At 37.5% G+C, this 20,785-nt stretch overlaps 2 protein-coding genes and 1 non-coding gene across 3 annotated transcripts; 1 reads left to right on the plus strand and 2 right to left on the minus strand.

Annotated features, from left to right (window-relative positions):
• Positions 1-6,905: 6,905 nt before the first annotated feature.
• pomp (proteasome maturation protein) lies at positions 6,906-10,376 on the minus strand. The gene is made up of 6 exons (XM_062441094.1): positions 10,325-10,376; positions 9,908-10,005; positions 8,558-8,618; positions 7,609-7,710; positions 7,359-7,452; positions 6,906-7,262 (listed from the first exon to the last, which is right to left on the minus strand). Exons 1-6 carry the CDS (start codon positions 10,325-10,327, stop codon positions 7,195-7,197), a joined length of 426 nt encoding a protein of 141 aa, XP_062297078.1. The 5' UTR covers positions 10,328-10,376; the 3' UTR covers positions 6,906-7,194.
• Positions 10,377-10,745: 369 nt separating this feature from the next.
• trnac-gca (transfer RNA cysteine (anticodon GCA)) lies at positions 10,746-10,817 on the plus strand. The gene has a single exon. It is a non-coding gene; the product is annotated as a tRNA-Cys (tRNA).
• Positions 10,818-11,283: 466 nt separating this feature from the next.
• On the minus strand, positions 11,284-17,375 carry c20h11orf65 (chromosome 20 C11orf65 homolog). Its single transcript, XM_062441967.1, has 9 exons — positions 17,356-17,375; positions 13,502-13,592; positions 13,255-13,347; positions 13,130-13,183; positions 12,832-13,041; positions 12,514-12,644; positions 11,825-11,995; positions 11,632-11,687; positions 11,284-11,390 (listed from the first exon to the last, which is right to left on the minus strand). The coding sequence occupies exons 1-9, from the start codon at positions 17,373-17,375 to the stop codon at positions 11,284-11,286; spliced, it is 933 nt and encodes a 310-aa protein (XP_062297951.1).
• Between the last annotated feature and the right edge of the window lie 3,410 nt (positions 17,376-20,785).

Genomic DNA, 20,785 nt, shown 5'->3' on the forward strand with positions numbered 1-20,785 from the left:
CTTTAAAAATACAAGCTTAAAAATAGTGAGAAAAAAAGTGAAATTAATCAGATTTTTTGGCATTCTTTCACTGATTATGATTTACAGTATATATATAGATATACTTGACTTGTATGTATAATGCCTGGTCAAACCTAAGTAATAGCCTGACACACCAATAACAAATGATAAAAAATTAAATCTGTTTCTGTATCCACTCAAAAGACAAATAAATGAGAATGAGAATGAAATCTGACATGGTAGACACTTACAAGACCTCTTATGTGGCAGCTAAGTGTGCAGGAAATAAACATAAGCTCAAAAATGTTGCTTTAGTGTTGCTCTTTTGTCTCTTTATTCTCATAGTAGTTCATCTTTCTTGTGTAAACTATTTACAACATATTTGATTACCTTGTGAGGAAGAAGCTGCTGTTCTGAACACACAAATCATTTTTACTCTTCAGTCAGTCACAACAATGCGAGATTTGCCCTTAGTAACAGTATAGTACCTATTGGTCGTGTCTGCGTATTTATACTACAGTGTATAAAAAAACTATGGTAGGATTACAAACTGCTGTAAACACCAATGCGTGCTTGTGGATAAAGTGACGTAATCCCTCCCTCGTGACACTAGTTCCCAGCATGCCATGCAGGCTAGGATATTCATTAAAGTCGACAAAATCAAACCTATAAACAGAAATAAATACGTTTTTCACTGTCACGGACAAATTAAGCGTTATGGAATTGTTGATATGCTTTTGTTGGGAGCCATTTTCGATATTTTAGCACCGTGATATAAATACCAGATTCCGGTCAGCCTTATAAATACTCGGACTGCTCTCTCTTCCCCTCGACTGGTCCGATGGCGGTGAGATTTCAATTGATTGCTACAGTGAGTTACAGAACCTCTACGTTTCTTCTCTCCCCTCCCTCACCGCCGGCTTCGACTAGTCTTTTGATTTTTCTGTTTATTATTTTCAATGGCATAATCAATTATAGAAAAAAACACACCAAAATATGACTATATTATAAACATAATGTTATTTGAGAAACACATGGACATATACTCTCACTGGCCACTTCATCAGGTACACCTGTGCAATCTAATTCAATCCAATACAACAGATCTGCTATAAATCCTACTTTTTTATACATTTTCAGTTTTGTTGATGTTGTCAAAAGGTGTTCATTCCATGGGTGTAGCTGCCATATTAGGCTATACGACAAGTTCCACACACTTTTTTAAATGATTAGTTTGGCCTGCTGCTGAGGGCTTTGGGTAAATATCCAGTTTCACAGACTGGTACTCTACAGTCAGCTGTATTTACATTCAGTATTTATATTGAGTAAAATTTGTTCTGATTATAAACATGAAAGAATAGACACTGCTCACTAAATAATGATCACTCCATCACCTCTCCTGACATCTAGGTGCATGAGAGTGAGTCAGAGACAGGTGCAGGATGCAGGGACAGTGCAGAGATCCTTTGCTGTGTGGTGAGTGATGAAAGGGATTTGAAAGTTTAGAATAATTTTTCAATGGGAATATTGAATGTTAAACATTTCAGTCAAGGTGTCCTATATGACCAATAAAGTCAGGAGAGCATCACTTACCTATTTGAAAATGTGATAACTTAATATCATACCGTTCCCAGGTGAGCCATCTTATGCTATGCTCACTTTCAAACTGTAAATCAATAATGGACCCTTAAATTCATTGTCATTTATTTGTAAAGGTATAGACCACAAAATTAGAATGACTATTTCACCTGTATATTACTCCAGTGATTAAATGAATTCATAAATGTCCATACTTTTAGCTTTTTGATAAACAAAATCTTCCTCTGGTTGTAATTATAAAATGTACCCATCATTTTTCTCACAGTATAGTCAGATCAAAGTGTCAAAACCCCTGTTAAAAGGCACCAGAATACAGGAAAAGACCTCTACTCTGTTAACAATTTTCTAGGGGAGGACCCAGGACTTCAGTTTTATTATTGAGGTCATAGTGGGTGACGGTGGCCTACTGGAGTGCATTATATTGAACGGTGTTCCGAATATTTTGCCACATATGTATGCTATGGAACACTTAGTACACCACCATTGGCCTAATTATATTGCTTCTTTGATGAGCAACAGTTTTCAGGTGGGCTAACATAATGGCACAAGAGTTTTGCAATGATCAATTATGCTTTTAACATGATACATTTGGATTAGCTAACAATGTGCCAGAGGGACACAGGAGTGATGGTTGCTGAAAATGGGTCTCTGTACGCCTTTGTAGATATTTCCTTAACAACATACCATTTCCATCTATAATCCCAAACTTTTGAGTGGGTGTTTATATGATTGATTGTATATGATTAATTCTTTCGCTGATTATAATATACAGTATAAACTATATATATATATAATGTGTGTATATATATATACATACACATACATATATATACATATATAATATACAGTATATATATATATATATATATATATTGACTGTGTGATTTCTCTCTCAAGACACACATCATGTTTTATATCTGCAGTCAGACACAACAATGACAACATTTTTCATTCAATAAAAAGTGGCGGCTGTTTGTCGTATTTGTGTGTTTATCAGGCCCGATGGTGGCAAGATTTTACTACAGTGCTGACGTCCAACATATAAATTCAATTGCAAAGGTAAAATAACACATGAACCAAAAGATAAACCATAGACAGTTTTTCTTTGTTCATATTTATTTAAACAACTCTTTTTGCTCTATTAAATGACACTGACAAGAAATCTTATGTAGTAGCTGACTGTGCAAGAATAAAAAAAACACAAGCTCAGAAATGTTGCTTTAGTGTTGCTTTTTTGTCTCTTTATTCTGATAGTAGTTTATAGTTCTTGTGTTTAGATCTTTTAGATCTAGATTCAGCTGTTTGGATATTTGATTTCCTTATAAAGAAGAAGCTGATTTATTCATTTAAACAGATTCCAGTCAACTACTGTAGCCCCATTTAAAAAAAACTTGATTCAAATGTAGTTGATTCTGTAATTTTCCTTGATTTTTGTGCTTCTACTGTGTGTCAGTAGCCTTCATAGTTAAATAGTCTCTTTATGTGTCTGTTTTATTTGTGTTTATTGCTGAAAACGATGGGGAGTCTGCATGAGTTGTTATATTTTGAAAATTGGCCAGATGCTCTATGCTGTTTCTGTGTCTGACTTCCTGTCTTCCATTAAAAATAGTCTTGGCGTGTATTCACTGTGCAGCAAAGTGGAGAGGCGCTTCTGTGACACTTCTGAAACGTGCCATGGCGCGCCCACTGGAGCCATATAGACTGTAGTGCACACTGTACACCGTAGATATGCTGACGTCACTATGATGCAATTTCCCAGAATGCCTCACAGTCTGGGATGTGTACTAAAGTAATAAAAATCAAGGATATAAACAAAAACAAATACATGTGGTGCTGTTAACATTGTAAGCATGAGATGGTTTTGTGGAAAGGCATTTTAAGAATTTTGGCACCATAAGTGAAAGACTTACATGAAAGTAGTGCTATAAATACCAATGAAGTTAAAATTTAATTTGTTGATGAGATGGCGTGGCAACTCAAAATATGTGTGCAGTACAGATTTGTACGTTTGTCCTTCTCCTACAGTGCTGCTGTTGGAATAAGGCTGACTTGCACCTTGTTACAACATGAGAGCCCACCTTTGCTGTGGCAAGAATTCAGTCCAGTACATCCCATCAATGCAAACATACCAAATTCAAATCAATTCTGAATTGCCTCCTATGCAATTGCAGTTGCACATTGCTAAAGAAGGAAAACAAAGGGAGCGCTATACGGCTGTGACTAGGATTGTTCACCTATCGGAAGAAAGGTGAATTGATAACCTATATCTCCAGTACAAATACCGATGTATCCTTGGTCAAGATACTTAACTCCCTTATTGCTCCCCATAACTGTGCAGCTAAGCCATCAAGAACAATTTTGGTGTATGAATGGGTGAATGTGACTTGTAATATAAATATGAATATGAATGGGTGAATTTGACTTGTAATATAAAAGCGTTTTGAGTGAAAGCTACAGGATGGCAGTGTGCTTGGACGCAGAGGATTTACTCTTCCTGTGGATTTTTGTTTACCTGTTGTTTGTTCGGTTGTCAATCTTCTAAAGATAGGTGGTATGTAGCAATCTGGACATCATCAGGGACCTTAGATACTATCATATCCTGCGGGAGATTGCACGAACAGCGGGGTCTCGTGGATCGCATCTACTTCTTTATCCTCTTTTCTGACTCCTTCTTTACCTTCATTTAGTCCTCTTTCACTGTTATCTTTGTCTGTTTTTCACGCAAGCTCCTGAAAAGACAGAGACACCAGTATTTCAGTATTTTCTCCTCCCAAGTTGAAATATGTTTCTAAAAACAAAATGTTAAAATCCAACAGGTTATTATTCAAATACCTGAAACTCAGTATTTGCTGGGTCAAGAGCTTGATCTTTTCCTCCAGCTGGAGTGACTTATTGTGTCACTCATCTTCCTGCAGCTTCTGTTCTCTCTTCCAGCTCATCTCCTTCTCTGCCAGCTCCAGCACGACACAGTCTTGCAGAGCTTTTTATTTATCTCATCACTGTGTCTCACTCTGGTTAATCTGTTTTACTGTAGGCTCAGCTTTACCGTACTTTCCACAAGAGCCTTCTGCTTTTCACTTACTGGAGTGAGAAGATCCTCCTTTTCAAGGGTGACCTAGCTTCCCCTTCTTCCCCATCCCAGCCTTCCCACTCTGCACTGACCTGATCCGGTTTTGTTGAAGGACCGCTCCACCTCAGTGCTTTCCTTCTTCCAGGCTTGTGTTATCCTGGCCTTCTCCTCCTTCCACTACCTGGTGTCACTTTGTCTGAACTGTTCCACATTCTGGGTCTGCATCTCATGGAAGCCCAGCCTTCCATTCAAGGAGCAGACTTCCTCCTCTTTATCTGTAATTTTCATTGTCCACCCCCCTGCGAGCAGTGTCAAACTATCTTTATCTGGCTCTTGCAGCCTGTAAAGCCTTCAGCAGGCATTCCCTGTCCTTGTTGGTCTAAAGCAGCACTTTTACTTGCAGCACGCTGAGCTCCTTGCTGACTATCTGCTCCATCAGAGCTGCATTTACTGCTTGTTTTTTTACATTCTTGTGTCCAGAGGGGCTTATTGTAGGGCATGCAGGATTTTGCTGGGGGGGTTTGCTTCTGTTCCCCATTATGCACCATTTCAAAGTGCAGTCTTGCTTTGGAACTTGCTGTTGAACCAACGTACATGCAGTGGGTAAAAATACTGTCCGGTCTCTCACCTTTATACCTATTTACAAAGATGAATTTAGCCAATTATGTTTGTATTTAAAGAACACTGGAAAGCAACTTTGCAGATGTTAAGGATGATTTGACTGAGAAAAACTGTGAGTTTCGAAACCCCTTCAGTTTCCATCTCTGCATGTTTTCACAGACACGCCTCACCCGGACAACTTTCATCCATCAACATGACAATGTCCGGACAGGCAAGGTTAGAGATCAAGCCCATATCTGACTGTGAAAATATTTACAGTAGTTGAGCCACTGCTCCTCAGGCCTTCCTGTCTGGTCAAGTTCATTTACTGCACAGACTTCTCATTGTGATGGTTGTTTCCTCTCTAATTAATCTGCAGTCCAGTTTTAAACAGGAAAGGAAAAAACACCTTCTCCTTAGAATAATGTGTATAGTTTTAACACGAAAAAGGGCAGAAAAACATGCTATTCATGGGTATGACTTCACACAATAACCAGTAGCCTATAAAAGCATTCATAATTTATATAAGGAATAGTATTCATACTGATAGTAACAAAATATGCTCAACTACTTTCTGCCCCAGGTCATTTTAGAAAAGATCAATCAAGAATGAATTGGTTATTGCATGTCACATGAATCTTAACCTTCACTTGGGGCGGCTGAGGCTCAGGAGATAGAGCAGGTCATCCACAAATTGGGATGTCGGCAGTTCAATTCCCGGCTCCTTTAATCCGGATGTCGAAGTGTCCTTTGGAAAAACACTGAACCATAAATTGCTCCTGAGAGTTTGTGTCTAAATGTGGATAATTACATCCTTCTGATGAGTAGGGTTTACATCTTGCATGGCTGCCATCAGCATGTCAATGTGGCCTATAGTGTAAAAGTGCTTTGAGAGACTAGAAAGGGGCTATGTAAGTGCAATTCAGTTTTAATGGATGCAGCCATAACTGTTCACTTTCAGTACAGTGCCGGAACAATATTGTTTAAGTGTTGGAACTTTACAATGTTGAAGGAACTGGAAATAACTAAGCCATATTAATCTTTACAGGTAAATCAAAACTACGAAGATGAATAGCAGTTGTATGAAGATGTTACACCATATTCTCTGACATTGAATCTGTCAAATAATCCGAAATTACAGCAATAATGTATCTGCAGTACAGCTGGAGTTTTTATCTTGATCATTTGACTATTTTATAGAGCTGCAACAATAAGTCAATCAACAGATTAATAAGCAACTATCTTATTGAGTCATCGTTTTAGTCAGTCTGTAAGTAAAAATTACATTTACAACAATTGCTGGTTCCAGCCTCTCAAACGTAAGGTTTGATGCTATTCTTTGTTCTACATGATGGTAAATTGACAAAACAAGGCATGTCATCTTGGAATGAGAGAAACTGGAACAAGCACTTTTCACTACTTTCTAATATTTTAGACAAAATTATTCATCAAGAAAAACAATCATCAGATTAATCAATGTTGAAAGTAAACTTTAGTTGCAGCCTAACTACATCATAATATTGTGCTATATATTTTAATAAGAAAACACATTTTGATGGTGTCCTGCGGTGACAATATGAGCACAAGTTTAATTACAACAGATACAATATTATTTGAAATGAAACCACATCATGACGACTGTCATGTTAAATTTATTAGAAACACCAACCAGTTTGGAATCATACAAAAGCAGCATTGAATGCCTGTCTGAGTGAGAGTCTTGCCAGCAGATGAATAAAAATGTTCAATACTCAGTAACCCATGTCTATGTTATTTGTAAGGTCAGCCCCCCCTCTTACATACACCCCCATCCTTTCCCAGTCTTTCTGAAAAGAAATTGGTCACTTTTGTTTTGGATCCAATAAACAAATGAATGCAGACAAATGATATTCTAAATCTATGTGTGTAATCTGTGTCAGTCTTCTTTACAACAAGCCCATTTTGTATTCCACCATCATGTGTGGTTCACCCATCATTTCACTCTGGGCTGGATCTGCAAGGTAACATGACACAAACACAGTGTGGTGGTTAGGCATCATATTTCCACAGATATGTCGATTAAGTAAAAAGAAACGTATGAGTCTCTCACCATTGAGGATGTCTTCAAAGCCAATGGACTCGTCGCTGCCTTTGAGCGTGTCCAGCGCCAGGTTTGAACTCTGTAGGAATGGCAGACGCTGGATCTGGAACAAGAAAGGACAGGCATCATGAGTTAATGTAAAAGAAGAAGAATGAAGAACAAAGTGAACATTACATAAAAAAATAGAGTCAAAGGAAGAGGGATATCAGAGTTATATTTGTGTGATGTATGAAATAGGCTGTGTGTGTGTGTGTGTTACCTGTCTAGCTGCCCTGTACTCCATCTGCAGTTTGAGCGGAGCATGAAGACCCTGGATGTTTCTGAGAGTAGAGAAATTCATCTTGTCCTGGTTCAGCTGGAACTGCACACACCATAGAAACAAAAAACCAAGTTGAAAAGAAACATTTGTACTATTATTCATTTAGTTGTTCACTCTGCTTCTGTCAAATAAAACATGGTATTCTGTTGTGTAATTAGGAGTAATGACATTGTATATAAAAAAAAGAAAACTTTGCATGCATTACAATATTATAAAGATTTCTGTGACAGACATTTTAACATGTTAAAGTAGAAAAGGCACAGGTGTAATTAATAAAGAAGGAGTGTCTGGCTCATAGGCATGACTAACTGGGACACCATAATACAACTGAGGTATTAATATAATTAGTTGTTCTTTACCTGCTATGACAAGTTTAAGAGTCTCATGTGAAAAAGGCCTGTAGAGTGTAGTTTTGGACAACTCATGCTGACTCAACAAAGACTATTCTCACCAATACAGTGGACATGACACACTCAATACATTAATAAGTAGGGCGTTTCCACCGCAGGAGCTTTCCCAGGAGAACAAGAACTGTTAGATGAACCCATGAATGAAACCTTCAACTGTTTTAACTTGTGTGGGGTGGACAATACGTTAAGTTAGGCCTTGTTGGCGACTCCCAAACTTAAAATAAAAAAACAACAAAAAAACAGTGGTGTGCGAGGAAGACTTTGTCGGAGCTGAAAACAACCGTTTGGACACATTTGACTAATGTCCAAAGTTCTTAAGCAAAAGGGAATGCTTATTTAGTTCATCTGGTTTCAAAAGTATGAAATGTTAAGAGGTGAATCAGACATATCGGGGAAATGTTGATCAACCCAAGTCTGTACATTTCTAAACTGTGATGAGGACTAATTAGCCAAATGAGTGGGTAACGCAGTTGACTTACATTTTTTTCTGACAGCTCCAGTGGATGGCTGGGAAGGAGTTCATTCTTCACACTGGTGAAGCTGTTTAGGAAAAGATGAAATACACACAAATAAGATAAATATCAGTTTCATGTACAGATAATTTGGTACCATGACCAAAAGGCCTAACTGGTAAGACAAATCCTCTTGAGTAATAAGACAACTGTCACACACACTTCAAATGAGTCATTACACAAGAAAACTCAAGCCATTTAAATGTACTTTCTGTACATGTCACTCTTGTTAATGCAGAGAATGTTACACATTCCACCTAAATATCTTTTAATGCAACACAGCTGATTAGGACCTTATAAAAAAATCTGAGAACGTTATATGAGCCAATATTTATTTTTGATTAGTATCCCTCAAATGTGTTTTTAAATGTAAGAAAGCAGCTAACAATTGTTTTCATTACTGATTAATGTATTAGTTATTTGGTGTATGTCAGAAAATAGGGAGCATTGTTTCCCAAAACCCAAAGTGATGTCCTCAAAAATGTTCTTTTGTAATGACCAACAGTCCATTACCCAAAGGTACTTACAGTCTACAGTCATAGAGAGCTAAATAAATAGAAAATATTCATATTTAAGAAGCTATAATATGGGGAAAATAACCCTCAAATGATTGATGAACTACGAAATTGTTAGCAATTAATTTTCTGGACACTTAACAATGGAAATATAAATGTAAAATACAGGATAAAGTATCTTGAAAGAACAAAAAGATCTTCCTCTGACTATGTATGGTTACTAAGAATGTCATCATGGATAAATGGATTGTTTTAAATACGCCAATTCAGACAGAAGACCTCACTGACGCAACCAAAATGATTAAGTTAGAAAAGGTAGCATTTAGACTGCAAAATAATGAGGGAATATGCCAAAATATGGGCACTAGTGGAAAAGTAATTAATGTCACTATATGAAGCAATCCAAGAGTCCACCTTCATTTGCCATGCTGTAATATGTAATATACAGTGAGAATTGAAGGGCACTAATACTGTTTGATGTATATACACCAGAAAAGCTTCTTAACTTATCTTTTAAAGGTGTGTAATCTGAAACAAATCTGGAAAACAATCAAGTGGCATAGACTGCTGATTCTTTTAAAAATCCCTGACAGTGCTGAAATACAGATATTTATTTATATGTAAGCTCTTGTTAAATATTCACCATTTGTTAATTGGTTTTGGAGAGTGGTAAGCGATGGTAGGACTCAGTTATTTGTGACGTAACTGCCAAAATTGTCTATTTTCTGATTGTATTTTTATGAATCAGTAAAAGTTAGTTGTTAGTTGAAGCTATAACAGATTAATTAGATGAATTTCTCACCCGCTACGCAGAGAGTCCTGCAGTCCATAAGCCCCCTGTGGACACAAACCGGCCACAGGTACACTGTCCTTCAGCTGAGAGCGGAGTCCTCTGCAATTCTGCAAACAAAGAACACATCCACCTTAAACATGTGCTAATAATTAGTTACACATATTAGTTATACACCTCTTACAAACACTGAAAAACTGAAGCCAAGCATCCAATCTCATAGCTGCGTTAACTGCTAACAAGCTAGCATTAGCTCCGGTGACTAATCATATTCACTTCAACTGAGCTTCAGAGCTGATATAGACTAATAGCAAAGGCGGGCAGGGGTTAAATATACTTTTAACTAGTATTAAAGAACATCAGGAATAACACAAATATGGTTATATTTACAACATGTATGATGTAGAAGATTAAAATAAAGAGCCATACCATTCTGAGTCCGTTTCTTCCACTTTCTTTTCAACACAATTGAATATCCGGTTGGGTCGCGTTTTGTTTACGACACATCCGGGTTGACACAGTTTATATTTAACCTAGGATGGCAAAGTCATAATCCACCCTTCTCTGCCTCTGATTGGCTAGTACTTGTTGCAAGAATATCAGCATAAGCCTGAGTACGGCGTGTCATGCCTTCGCCATCCTAGAAATAAATATCGCATACGACAGCGTACAGTCTGCCATAACATAATGAGACAATTGCTAACTAATACAGTCAAACGCTGTGTACGTAGGTAGGTTTTGTTTATTACAGTGAAATATACATCACAGTTCCACCGTATCACAACACAGGAATAATACATATACTAGCTGCAATTATTTATACGACAGTGCGACTCCACTAGTCGTCAACGGGGGTATAGCTCAGTGGTAGAGCATTTGACTGCAGATCAAGAGGTCCCCGGTTCAAATCCGGGTGCCCCCTCTTTTCCTCACCGTGGCAGTACATGCTCTTTAATGATTTACAGGGAATTACTCGCTACATTATGATGTACCATTCATTTTTCACAATTCTCAGAAAAACCTGCTGAAAAAATATAACCACCGTCAATGTATTTCCCTTTTGTGGATCACATTGACCTAAGTCTTTACTGTAATATATTCTAACATCTACGCACAACGTTCAAATTACAACCCCATACCCTCTCATATTCAGCAGAACTATCTGAGCAGTTTGAAATGGGTTTGATGTCATTAAATAATAGATTTGAAGTTATTCTCACTTACTAACTGTTCGTAATGGCTCATTATACAGAACTATTACAATAACGTCTACTTAACTGCTGTAATAAAATAAATTATAACACAAACACAGTTATTATACTTTATTATTTTAAATTATTATTGCTTCAGTAATGACTTCAGAGCACAGAAAATGCAGTTCTAGTTGTCTAGAATGGGACATTATTACACTTGTTTGTGAGGACAACCAAACTGTCTTCATCAGCAACACCAGCAAAGTCATGTGGATGTAGTCTGAGTGGAGATGAAGGTTCACCTGTATGAGGAAGAGGAGGAAGAGGAAAGGGGTACAAAGGAGAGAAAGAAATAAAACAGAACAGTCATTGCTACGACAGTGGATGAAATGGATGCTAAGACAGCCTTGCTAGTACTAAATTTAAACAGCAGATGGCAGTACTAAAGTGGCAATCACAAGCTTCAGTTATACTAGCAGCAAAGATATGCAGTCTTTATTGCATATAATGAGAAAAAAGTCTGTAAAATGGAAATACTTTCACCTTTGCTCTGCTCAAAGGAGTGACTACAGGCCAAATGTCTCCACTCCTGTATATACCTGCACAAGCAAGAGAGCAAAATAATAAGATAATAAACGAAAAAATGACATAAGGAAAGCCTTGAAGAACATTTCAACATGAATATACAAGGTTTAACCCAGTTTACAATGTGTCTGTTCAATAGAAGGTATCTTACTCCTCAAAGTTGAGAGTGTTGGTCCAGGCCAGGAGTTCATCCAGCTCCCATTCAAGTATCTCATCATCTCCCTTCTCTTCAATGGTGTCCATCACTTCCTGGGCTGACGTCCCCACCAGGGTTGCCATGTGCCGATGTACTGGACGAGCCTGCAGACGTCCCTCGTCATACCTGTAAGTAAGGGATAGAGCGGACAGGTGATGATAGATGGAAGATGAGATGGATTTCCTGTCAATCAAGACTCCACATCACACTGCCACAGATGTGTGTTTCCCAAATTTTGGACTACAACCATGAGTATTAAAGAAATCATTTGACATTATGGAAAACAGGGTTACTTGCTTTAATGCCGGAAGTTAAAGATTGAGATTGGAGATTGATGCCAAGCTAGTAATTGTTATATATTAAGCTCCAATTGGTAGCTAGTTAGCATAGCTTAGCACTGATACTGGAAAAAGGGGGAAACAACTAGCCTAGCTCAGTCCAAAGGTAACATGACCTCTCATAAAACCACAATGTCTAATTTTTTCACATATAATATATCCATCAAAGGAAATCAAGTGTGCTGGTAGGCAGATTTTAGCCATTTAGCTGTTTCCCTGTATCTATAATCTAATTCATTTCAAGGGATAGACAAAAATATGATGAAATGACGGTGATCTTAGACCACCCACACGACTGCAACCTACATGTGCATCAGCCATTCAATTTTCCTCCTTTTCCTCCACTTGTCTACATCCTGCTTCCGCTGCAACTTGGAATGATGAAAGCTCATTTTTTTGTTTGCACCGATCTCAGCGGGCTCGCCCTCAGGAACCACCTGACCAAGAAACACATGGACAGAGACTTTAAATCATCTGCTTTTAATGTAACAGTTTATGGCTAAATTTGTTTTTAATTAAATGACCAATGTCTGAGAGGAATTATGTAAATGTCCGTCACACTATTTGCCATGATCAAGGTTAAAAATAGACACATTTTTCATTGGTGTTTAGCATGTTTTTCACCTTGCTACAGAACAGTCTCCAGCTGTTGTTCTCCATGCGTTGGTACCACCCCGATCGGTCCTCCTGCACAAGAGGCCAGCCATTGTTGGTCTGCCGGGCCACAGGTTTCTTCAGGCTTGGCTGTGTGTAGTCCTTTGGGCTGCTGGCACACACGTCTGCAATGGGCCGATGGGTAAATATCTTGTAATAGATGTTTGGAGGAAAGGTGATCTAAAGGCACAGGCATGAGATGTTAGCAGATACATCCACACTATCCATTTATCCACCCAACGTGGAGTGATTTCCTTATGCAGCTTACCCCTCCAAGTCGAAATCTAATAATCACCCCAGCAGCAGCATCCAGCAGTTCTGCCTGCAACAGGAAAACCAAACTTTACCATTTGTTTGAGTTGTTTTCATTTTATAGAGTGTGATATCTGTTACCTCACGAGGATTGACAGTTTTGAGGACGCTCTGTGGATCCCGCTGGTTGCATTGCTTGATCAGCTCTTTGAAATACTTGAAGACTTCTCTGTACTACAGTTTGGGAAAGAAAAATAGTTTGTTTATATATGTGCACTTTAATTCATGCATGTGCAAGAGTTTGTGTGTGCCCAGCAGCAGCAGCAGCAGCAGCAGCAGCAGCAGCAGCAGCAGCAGCAGCAGCAGCAGCAGCAGCAGCAGCACTCACCACATATCTTCTCCAGGCCCTCTGAATTATTCTGACTGCTATGTGCTGCAACTTCTCCTTTTGGGGCTCCTGGGGACCCTCTTCCTGTAAGCTGGAGGTATAAAGAAAGGAGAGACGACAGACAGTTGGATGCACAACATTTTAATTTTCTTCATTTTACAGTCATTTGGTAGATATAATTACTAAAAATGTAACCAATGTTATGACTGTGTTTATGACAGGCAGGGTTGCTACTCAAATACTTGAATGTAATTTAGAGTTGTTTCTGCTCATTTACAGTATCATTCTACTACCATACAGTACAGAGAGATGTATTGCATTTTCCACAGCACTGAATTATTTATCAGCTACACTTACTTAACAGATAAAGAGTTTACATACAAAATATGTCCTCAGGTTGTAAAATATAAAATGCACTTCTATAGATTAAACTATGTGTAGTAGCACTGTTGAGGTTTGTATTTGACTCTTTATGAGTTGTGAACGCACCCCCAAAAGGTTTATAATAACAATAATAATAATAATTATTATTATTATTATTATTATTATAATAATCATTATTATTATAATAATAATAATGATTATTATTATCCCTGGACCAGGGAAGAGCTAACCTAAACCTTTTGGGGGTGCTTTCACAACTCATAAAGAGTCAAATACAAGCCTCAACAGTGCTACTACATATGCAACAGTATATGAAGTAGTTCCAGCTAGCTCAGCCTCAACCAGCTATATTAAAATACTCCCAATAATATTGTATTGCTTAAAGGTGCCATTGTGCTGCATAATAGCTTGATAGTAAATTGTGCAGGGGGGTCACAATTAAGAGATGTTTCATATATTGATTGTTTGTTATGAAATAAAAATTTTAATAATTTGAATTTGTTCTGTGTTCAAATTTACATAATCTTGGAAAGTCTCTGCTAACCTTATGATGAGAATATTGGTCATAAACTCAAACTTTTTCGGGGAGTAAAATATTAGGTAGCAGTACTCGAGTATCAGTTAGGTTTAGAAAACTGTAACATAAGATGCCATACAACAATTAAAAGCTAAATATATATATAAACTATATATTGGATACTTCCCTGACCACCGTGTTCATGTCCTACAACAGGAAAACAACCATTACCTCATGACTTCCTCTGTCAGCAAACAGCTGTCTGTCAATCCTCCAGCTAACGCTAACACGGGATTTAATTACGTTACTTGGCAACGGAGCGTTTTCCGGACCAGATTTTCAGAATAAAACTAGTGACAAAGGTGTTAAAGTTCATCAAAGACTGACGTGCAAACAACAATACAAAGAAATACAATATATACAGTGAAGACTTTGAAGGAATTTAATATATGGTGTTGATATATTTTTGGGGTGAAATGTAAATTGACATGTATGATTCCGATGAGAAACATGCTGTCTTCATTTAAGGACTATTTTACAGAGGAGTATAGAGGACTAATAGGGAGCTTCAACACATGGTGCAATAATAATTCCCTGAAGCTCAATATTAGTTTGTAGTAGACTACCAGAGGAACAGGAGGCCCCCTGTCTGCATTGTCTTCCAGGGAGAGGAAGTCAATAAGGTGGACTCATACAAGTATCTTGGGAAAGCAAAATGCAAATATGCTACACATTCTAAAATGTAGATGCTTCACACACATCTTCAACCTAGCACCATAAAATAGATACAATCAACACAGTTTCAAGGTGGGCAACCAAGGAACACCAAATGTGAATTATGTTCACAATCTCCACTTCTGTTCATCACCAAATTGTAATCAGTTCATACTTGAGTCCAAGTGGACGTTTATGCCGGATGCAATGAAATTCCCTCCAGATGGTCCTGAGATATATTGTTCAGATCAGAAATGGGGCCGTCAAACAAACATGATGCCTCCGGCCACAACTGTTGCCAGGGCGGAGGCCTAAAAACTTACAAAAGCAGCTGAGACAAAAGCTAATTTCTAAATTAAACTTCACTTTCTTACGTCAGTAGACTGGACATACACTACTCTCAAAAATGTTTACTTTCATTTTGAAGGGAAAGTCACCTAACATTGCCACAATCTAGTACCACATTTACAGAGTCAATCAATTACATAGGTCAACTAACCAGTCTGGATTAAGAAACTAATTTATCAGTGACCAGTTTTTTATTGGGTGAATAAAAAGAAAAAACAAAACTGACTGTTTTACCGGTTGGCCATTAGATGGAGCTCTTTAACATGCAAATCCTGCTTCTCTTTGGTTCTCCACAACTCACCTATTTATAAAGATTATTGAGCTCATGCCTGCGTGCACTAGACATACACTCAAACCTTATCAGTGCGAACCATTGCAAACCTGTAATGAGTAATGTTCTTTCCTCAGGTCCAGGTCTTTCTGCCCTTAATCTACCTTTTCAATTAGTCTGGCTGACGTAGAGTCATGACCAGTATGAGAGTGAACTCGCTCCAGTAATTAGCAAATGCAGCAAACCAGACCTGATGACATGGCATGTCTGTAGGACATTTTTTAATAAAATCATAATGTCTTCCTTTAAATGAGCTTCTGAACAGACAGCAGCTAGTTTCATTTTGATTGCATACAGTTTTCTCATGAAAACAGCCATTAAGAGACCAACCCATGCCACATTTGTTTGTTTGTTTTTTTCTGGCAATTTAGAGTCTGGTCCCAGAGGTTTGTCCGGGCAGGTTATCAACCTGTCACTATATGCATACAAAACCCAACTGAATCAATCCAGTCATGTGCTGAATCCAGGCACATACAAAAAACCCCACTCAAAATTTAATTCAACTATAACTTCAACTCCCTTCAGCTGTGACAGTTTCAATACAATGAAAGGGGATGGGATTTATAATGAGAGATAAGCAAATTAAAGCCCCCACCCCCCTTCAAACTCTATCTGTATGTATTAGATGCTCAAATGTACACACTTATGGTTCACAGATAACGCGGGCGATAGTCCTGTTTGCTCTCCAAACACACTGCACTCATAATTCAGGACCCGAAATTGTTGCTGATATAAATTTCTAACGAGAAAGATGTATATTATGCAAATATTCACTGAATGCATTTCCTCACCAAAGCCTGTAGGCATGTGACAAAACTAAATTCACTTTTTATTCAAACGAGAAGTTGTATCTCTTCCTCTCATTTTAGTCGGTTTGTTTTCTCCAGGCTGAATTCTCCAACATTTTGACTCATAACATGAACAGACGTTTATATCAGCCTGGTTTCACTGTTTTAATACATAGAGGTAAAGAATAAAATATATTTTAATGGTTCATACTCCTGAAATACAACTTTTGGCTGTATTTTCAACTAGATTGCTGAATATTTTTGATGCTATCAAAGACATTTGGCTTGACCCCCTTATTAAAAATGTTTGCAAAACTATTAAGAAAAAGAGGAAAAGAACTCACTTTTATAAAACAGAGTGTGAAATGGGTGAAACTACACTAGAATAAAAATGATATTGTATATGTGTAATTGAAAATTATTGTCTTTCCCGGTTTTGAAGCCTTCATAATCAATCTCAAAGATGTACAGTAGTTGTCTTGGGTATCATTGTGCTGACCCTGACCTCACACTGATGAGAAGACAGGAGAATGTGCAGCGTCCTTGTCTACTACCATACAAGGACACATTACATATTCCTACATTACCATTGGTGTTCCTATTTTCATATCAACCCTGCATTTTAAGTAGGTGCGCCAAATTTAGGCAGTCAGCATGTCATTAAATGATTCCTCTGTGTCTCACTACTCATCAACCACCTACAGTTTTGTAGCTGTATTGTTTTGCCTGCAGATTGACATGATCATTTCTAAACTAGTGTAATGGATTTTACCTCGGGGAGACAGCAGCCATGTTGATGTTCTCTCTGAAATGAAAATGCTTTGTCTTTGTATCAGTATATACGAAACCACCATCCATCACTTAAAGCAGTTCATGGTGGAGGTGGAATTGAATTCTTTCACAGCAGTTACATTTGTTCTTTATCTTTACAACAGTAGTCTGAACAGTCTGCTACTCCATAAACATACCTCGGAGCAGTCTGTTCGTCAAAAAACAAGACAGAAACATGAAACAAAGGTACATAAACAGGTTGAATCAGTAGGGGGCAGTATAAGACTAATGCACATGTGTCATGTTGGGATAACACAACAACAGTGTCACAGTGATCAGATTATGAAATGATATTGGTTCATAACAGTCTGTGGGATAATTAGCCTCATCCATTTTCAACATTCCAAGGTGTGGTATTAACATGTGCCATAAACCACACCTCGCACCAATCTGAGTCACCTGGAATAGAACTGAAAGTGGGTGAAAATGACTCAGTAAGTAAGAGAAGTTGAAATAGTTCCCTAAAAGTAAGTAAGTAAGTACGCATTTTGCATTGCAGGTAGGCATTTTGAAAAAGTACTCTGGTACCATTTGTCAATCTAAACTATGCAAAAACCTGGTGATGCCTGTGAGTTCAGTTGTGCACATGTAGTACTCAAGCCTAACAGAAAGGGGCAGCAGCATCTATCCTTCCGTAAAGCAAATGACAAAGAAGAGTTTCACCAAACATAGCGCCAGATTAATTCCCCCTGCCTTCACCCAAATGCCATTTGAGGATGATCGTGATTTACATGCGTAATGTCATTTCAACAGACTGCATATTGACAGCAACACAATATCGATTTTATCCTTCTCTTTCCCCTCTGCAAAGGTGAACTGGGGTGGCCGTGGAATGTTGAAATTGTGAATTGAGTAAACTTAATGCAGAGCTGCTAACCTTGAAAAATATTAAACGTTAATAACGTTAACCCTAATATTATGCAACATTACTTTGCCAACTTGATTAAAGATAATCAAGTTGGCAAAGTAATGTTAAATTATCTTGTCCATGTGTCACAGATTGTTAATGGGGCTTTTCATAGTTTTGTATTTATAGTTATTATTGTATTCAGCCTATATCATCAAATTAGGGTTAGGGCTAGGTAACCCAACCTATAATGGGAACAGCTGTATTAACCAGCTCTAAAATATTTATTTCCCCATAGTCACAAAATAGTCTGTTTAGGCTGGTTTGGCTTTTATAAACCAAATTGAAATAAACTTTGATTATTGTGGAGGTGTAAACAATAGAAACTATATAAATAACTAAACAGTAGTGGTAGGTTAGGGAAATTGTGTTCCTTGGTAAGCTATGTTTAAGCAGGTGAAAGACAAATGGCATAAAACAGGCATTAATGACTAACTGGCAGAACTGCAGATATTTTGTAAACAATCCGCTATTGGTATTAACAATCTGTGTATCCTTCACCTGTTTTTCTGTTTGACTGCTGCATGTATGCAAATAATGTGCTGTAATGCATATATATGCAAATGATGTACAATCATTTCATTGTATGAACAGCGGTTAATGCATGTGATGCATCCAGGTCTCCGAAGTGCTACTCAAAAAATCCATCCAGGGTTGGCAGGTCTGAAAGTGGAATACACTAGAGCAAATAAAAAAAGCTATAAAATATAAACCTCATCTTTTCATTGACTAGACAGATTTAATGAATAACAAAATAAATAAAGACTTGTCTGGAGTGACTCAGGAATAATGTCTCAGATTCTTCCTCTCCCTTAATGCATCCATGCTGACAATGAATAGATTGAAAATATGTAAAGGATGCTCAGACAGAGCTGTGAGTTGGCCTTAAGGTTAAACTCAGCATCTCGAATTTCACAAATCGAACCAAAAAAGCCATGAGCACCGTACTGAATCCCTTTCTGCATATTATGTCCTTGTGGACAAGAACGCTTTGTAAATACAGCGGAGAGCTGTCAGAGCTTTGTACAGCCTGGTGATTGAACTATAGTATAGATTGTCAGTGGTTATAAGGGCATGACATTTTTGAACAGGCCAAATGTGTGAGAGAAATTCATAATGGATACATTGGCATTGCATGATGTTTTCTAATCATGACCCATTGTAGGGTTTACAACCTTAAGTGCACATACACATAGAATATATGCTCACACATACAACCCCAAGAAACCTTCAGCTCATTGCCCCCAACACCAATTAAAAGTCCAAACAACATTGTGGAGGCTGATAGGTTCATTTATTATTAAAGCTTCCTGAGCCATGAGTCAACTCTGCATTACGTTACTTTCCTGTTTGATGCTACCGATGAACGCAGATCCTCTTTTAAATCCAGATTTATCACTGTGCCAAAAATAAGTGTGCAACTCAGAATAATTCAATGACACAAATAACAGGAAATGAATTGAAAAGGACATGAAACAGTAGTAGTTGTAGTTGGAATCCAGATAATATTTAATAATGCAGAAAGGATGAATAATTCATTCAGGCATGTACAGCAGACATGCAGGTGAATTTTTAAATATAATTAGTGTCTGTGTTTGCACAGTTGTATCTTCATCTTCTCATGTTCAACAGGTCATGAAAACTGCCAAAATGACCTTTTTACTCTTGTTCATTTTCATTCTGTCTGCTCAATCATGGGACTTTTTTCAAGTTGTTTTTAATCCTCACTCTTACACAAACACACACAGACCAATTACTTAAAGAGGAAAGGTTGTAATGTGATATACAATGTGATATTTTTAAAGAAGAAATTAGTTTTGCTTTCTCCTTTTATTGAGCTCTACAACATTGTACAAAAGTCTGTGAGCAATACAAATAAGGACAGTATGCAGAGTTACTACAGACAGTACAAAATGTTCTTGTTTGGTATTCACAAGTTGGGATGTTTCCGTCTGAATAGTGTCTATTCTCAACCCGAAGCAGGTTTTCCTCCACAGTTTCTGAAGTTATTACATTTTTTTTCTTCAATATTTGTTTGTTGAATTTGAGCTCTAATAAAGCTCAATAACCTTCACATAAGAAGGCATAACGGTAAAAAAGTAGATATGCTCACAGAGGCAGGAACATACACACACACTGTTAGAAGTAACGCTCTGGAGTAGATAGATTTTTATTGATTCAGTGACCCAGCAAGACTTGGCTGCAACAATTGTTATGGGTGATACAAAAATTGCTTTCGTACTGTGTGATGAATGTATTTCATCATGCCCAAACAGCAATGATTCAACTCGGCTCATGTCAGACTTGGTAAGATATAACTCTTCATCCTGTATTTTATATTCTGTTAATATTTCGTTTTGTTACTATTTTTCATGATATATTTTTTATTTTCCAATTAAAAATGAAAAAAGCTCAATGTTTCTATCTAATAATTAAAATGAAAACCAAAAAAGGAACAATGTTT

Source organism: Scomber scombrus, chromosome 20 (assembly GCF_963691925.1).
Source record: "Scomber scombrus chromosome 20, fScoSco1.1, whole genome shotgun sequence".
In the NCBI taxonomy this organism is placed as follows: Eukaryota; Metazoa; Chordata; class Actinopteri; order Scombriformes; family Scombridae; genus Scomber; species Scomber scombrus.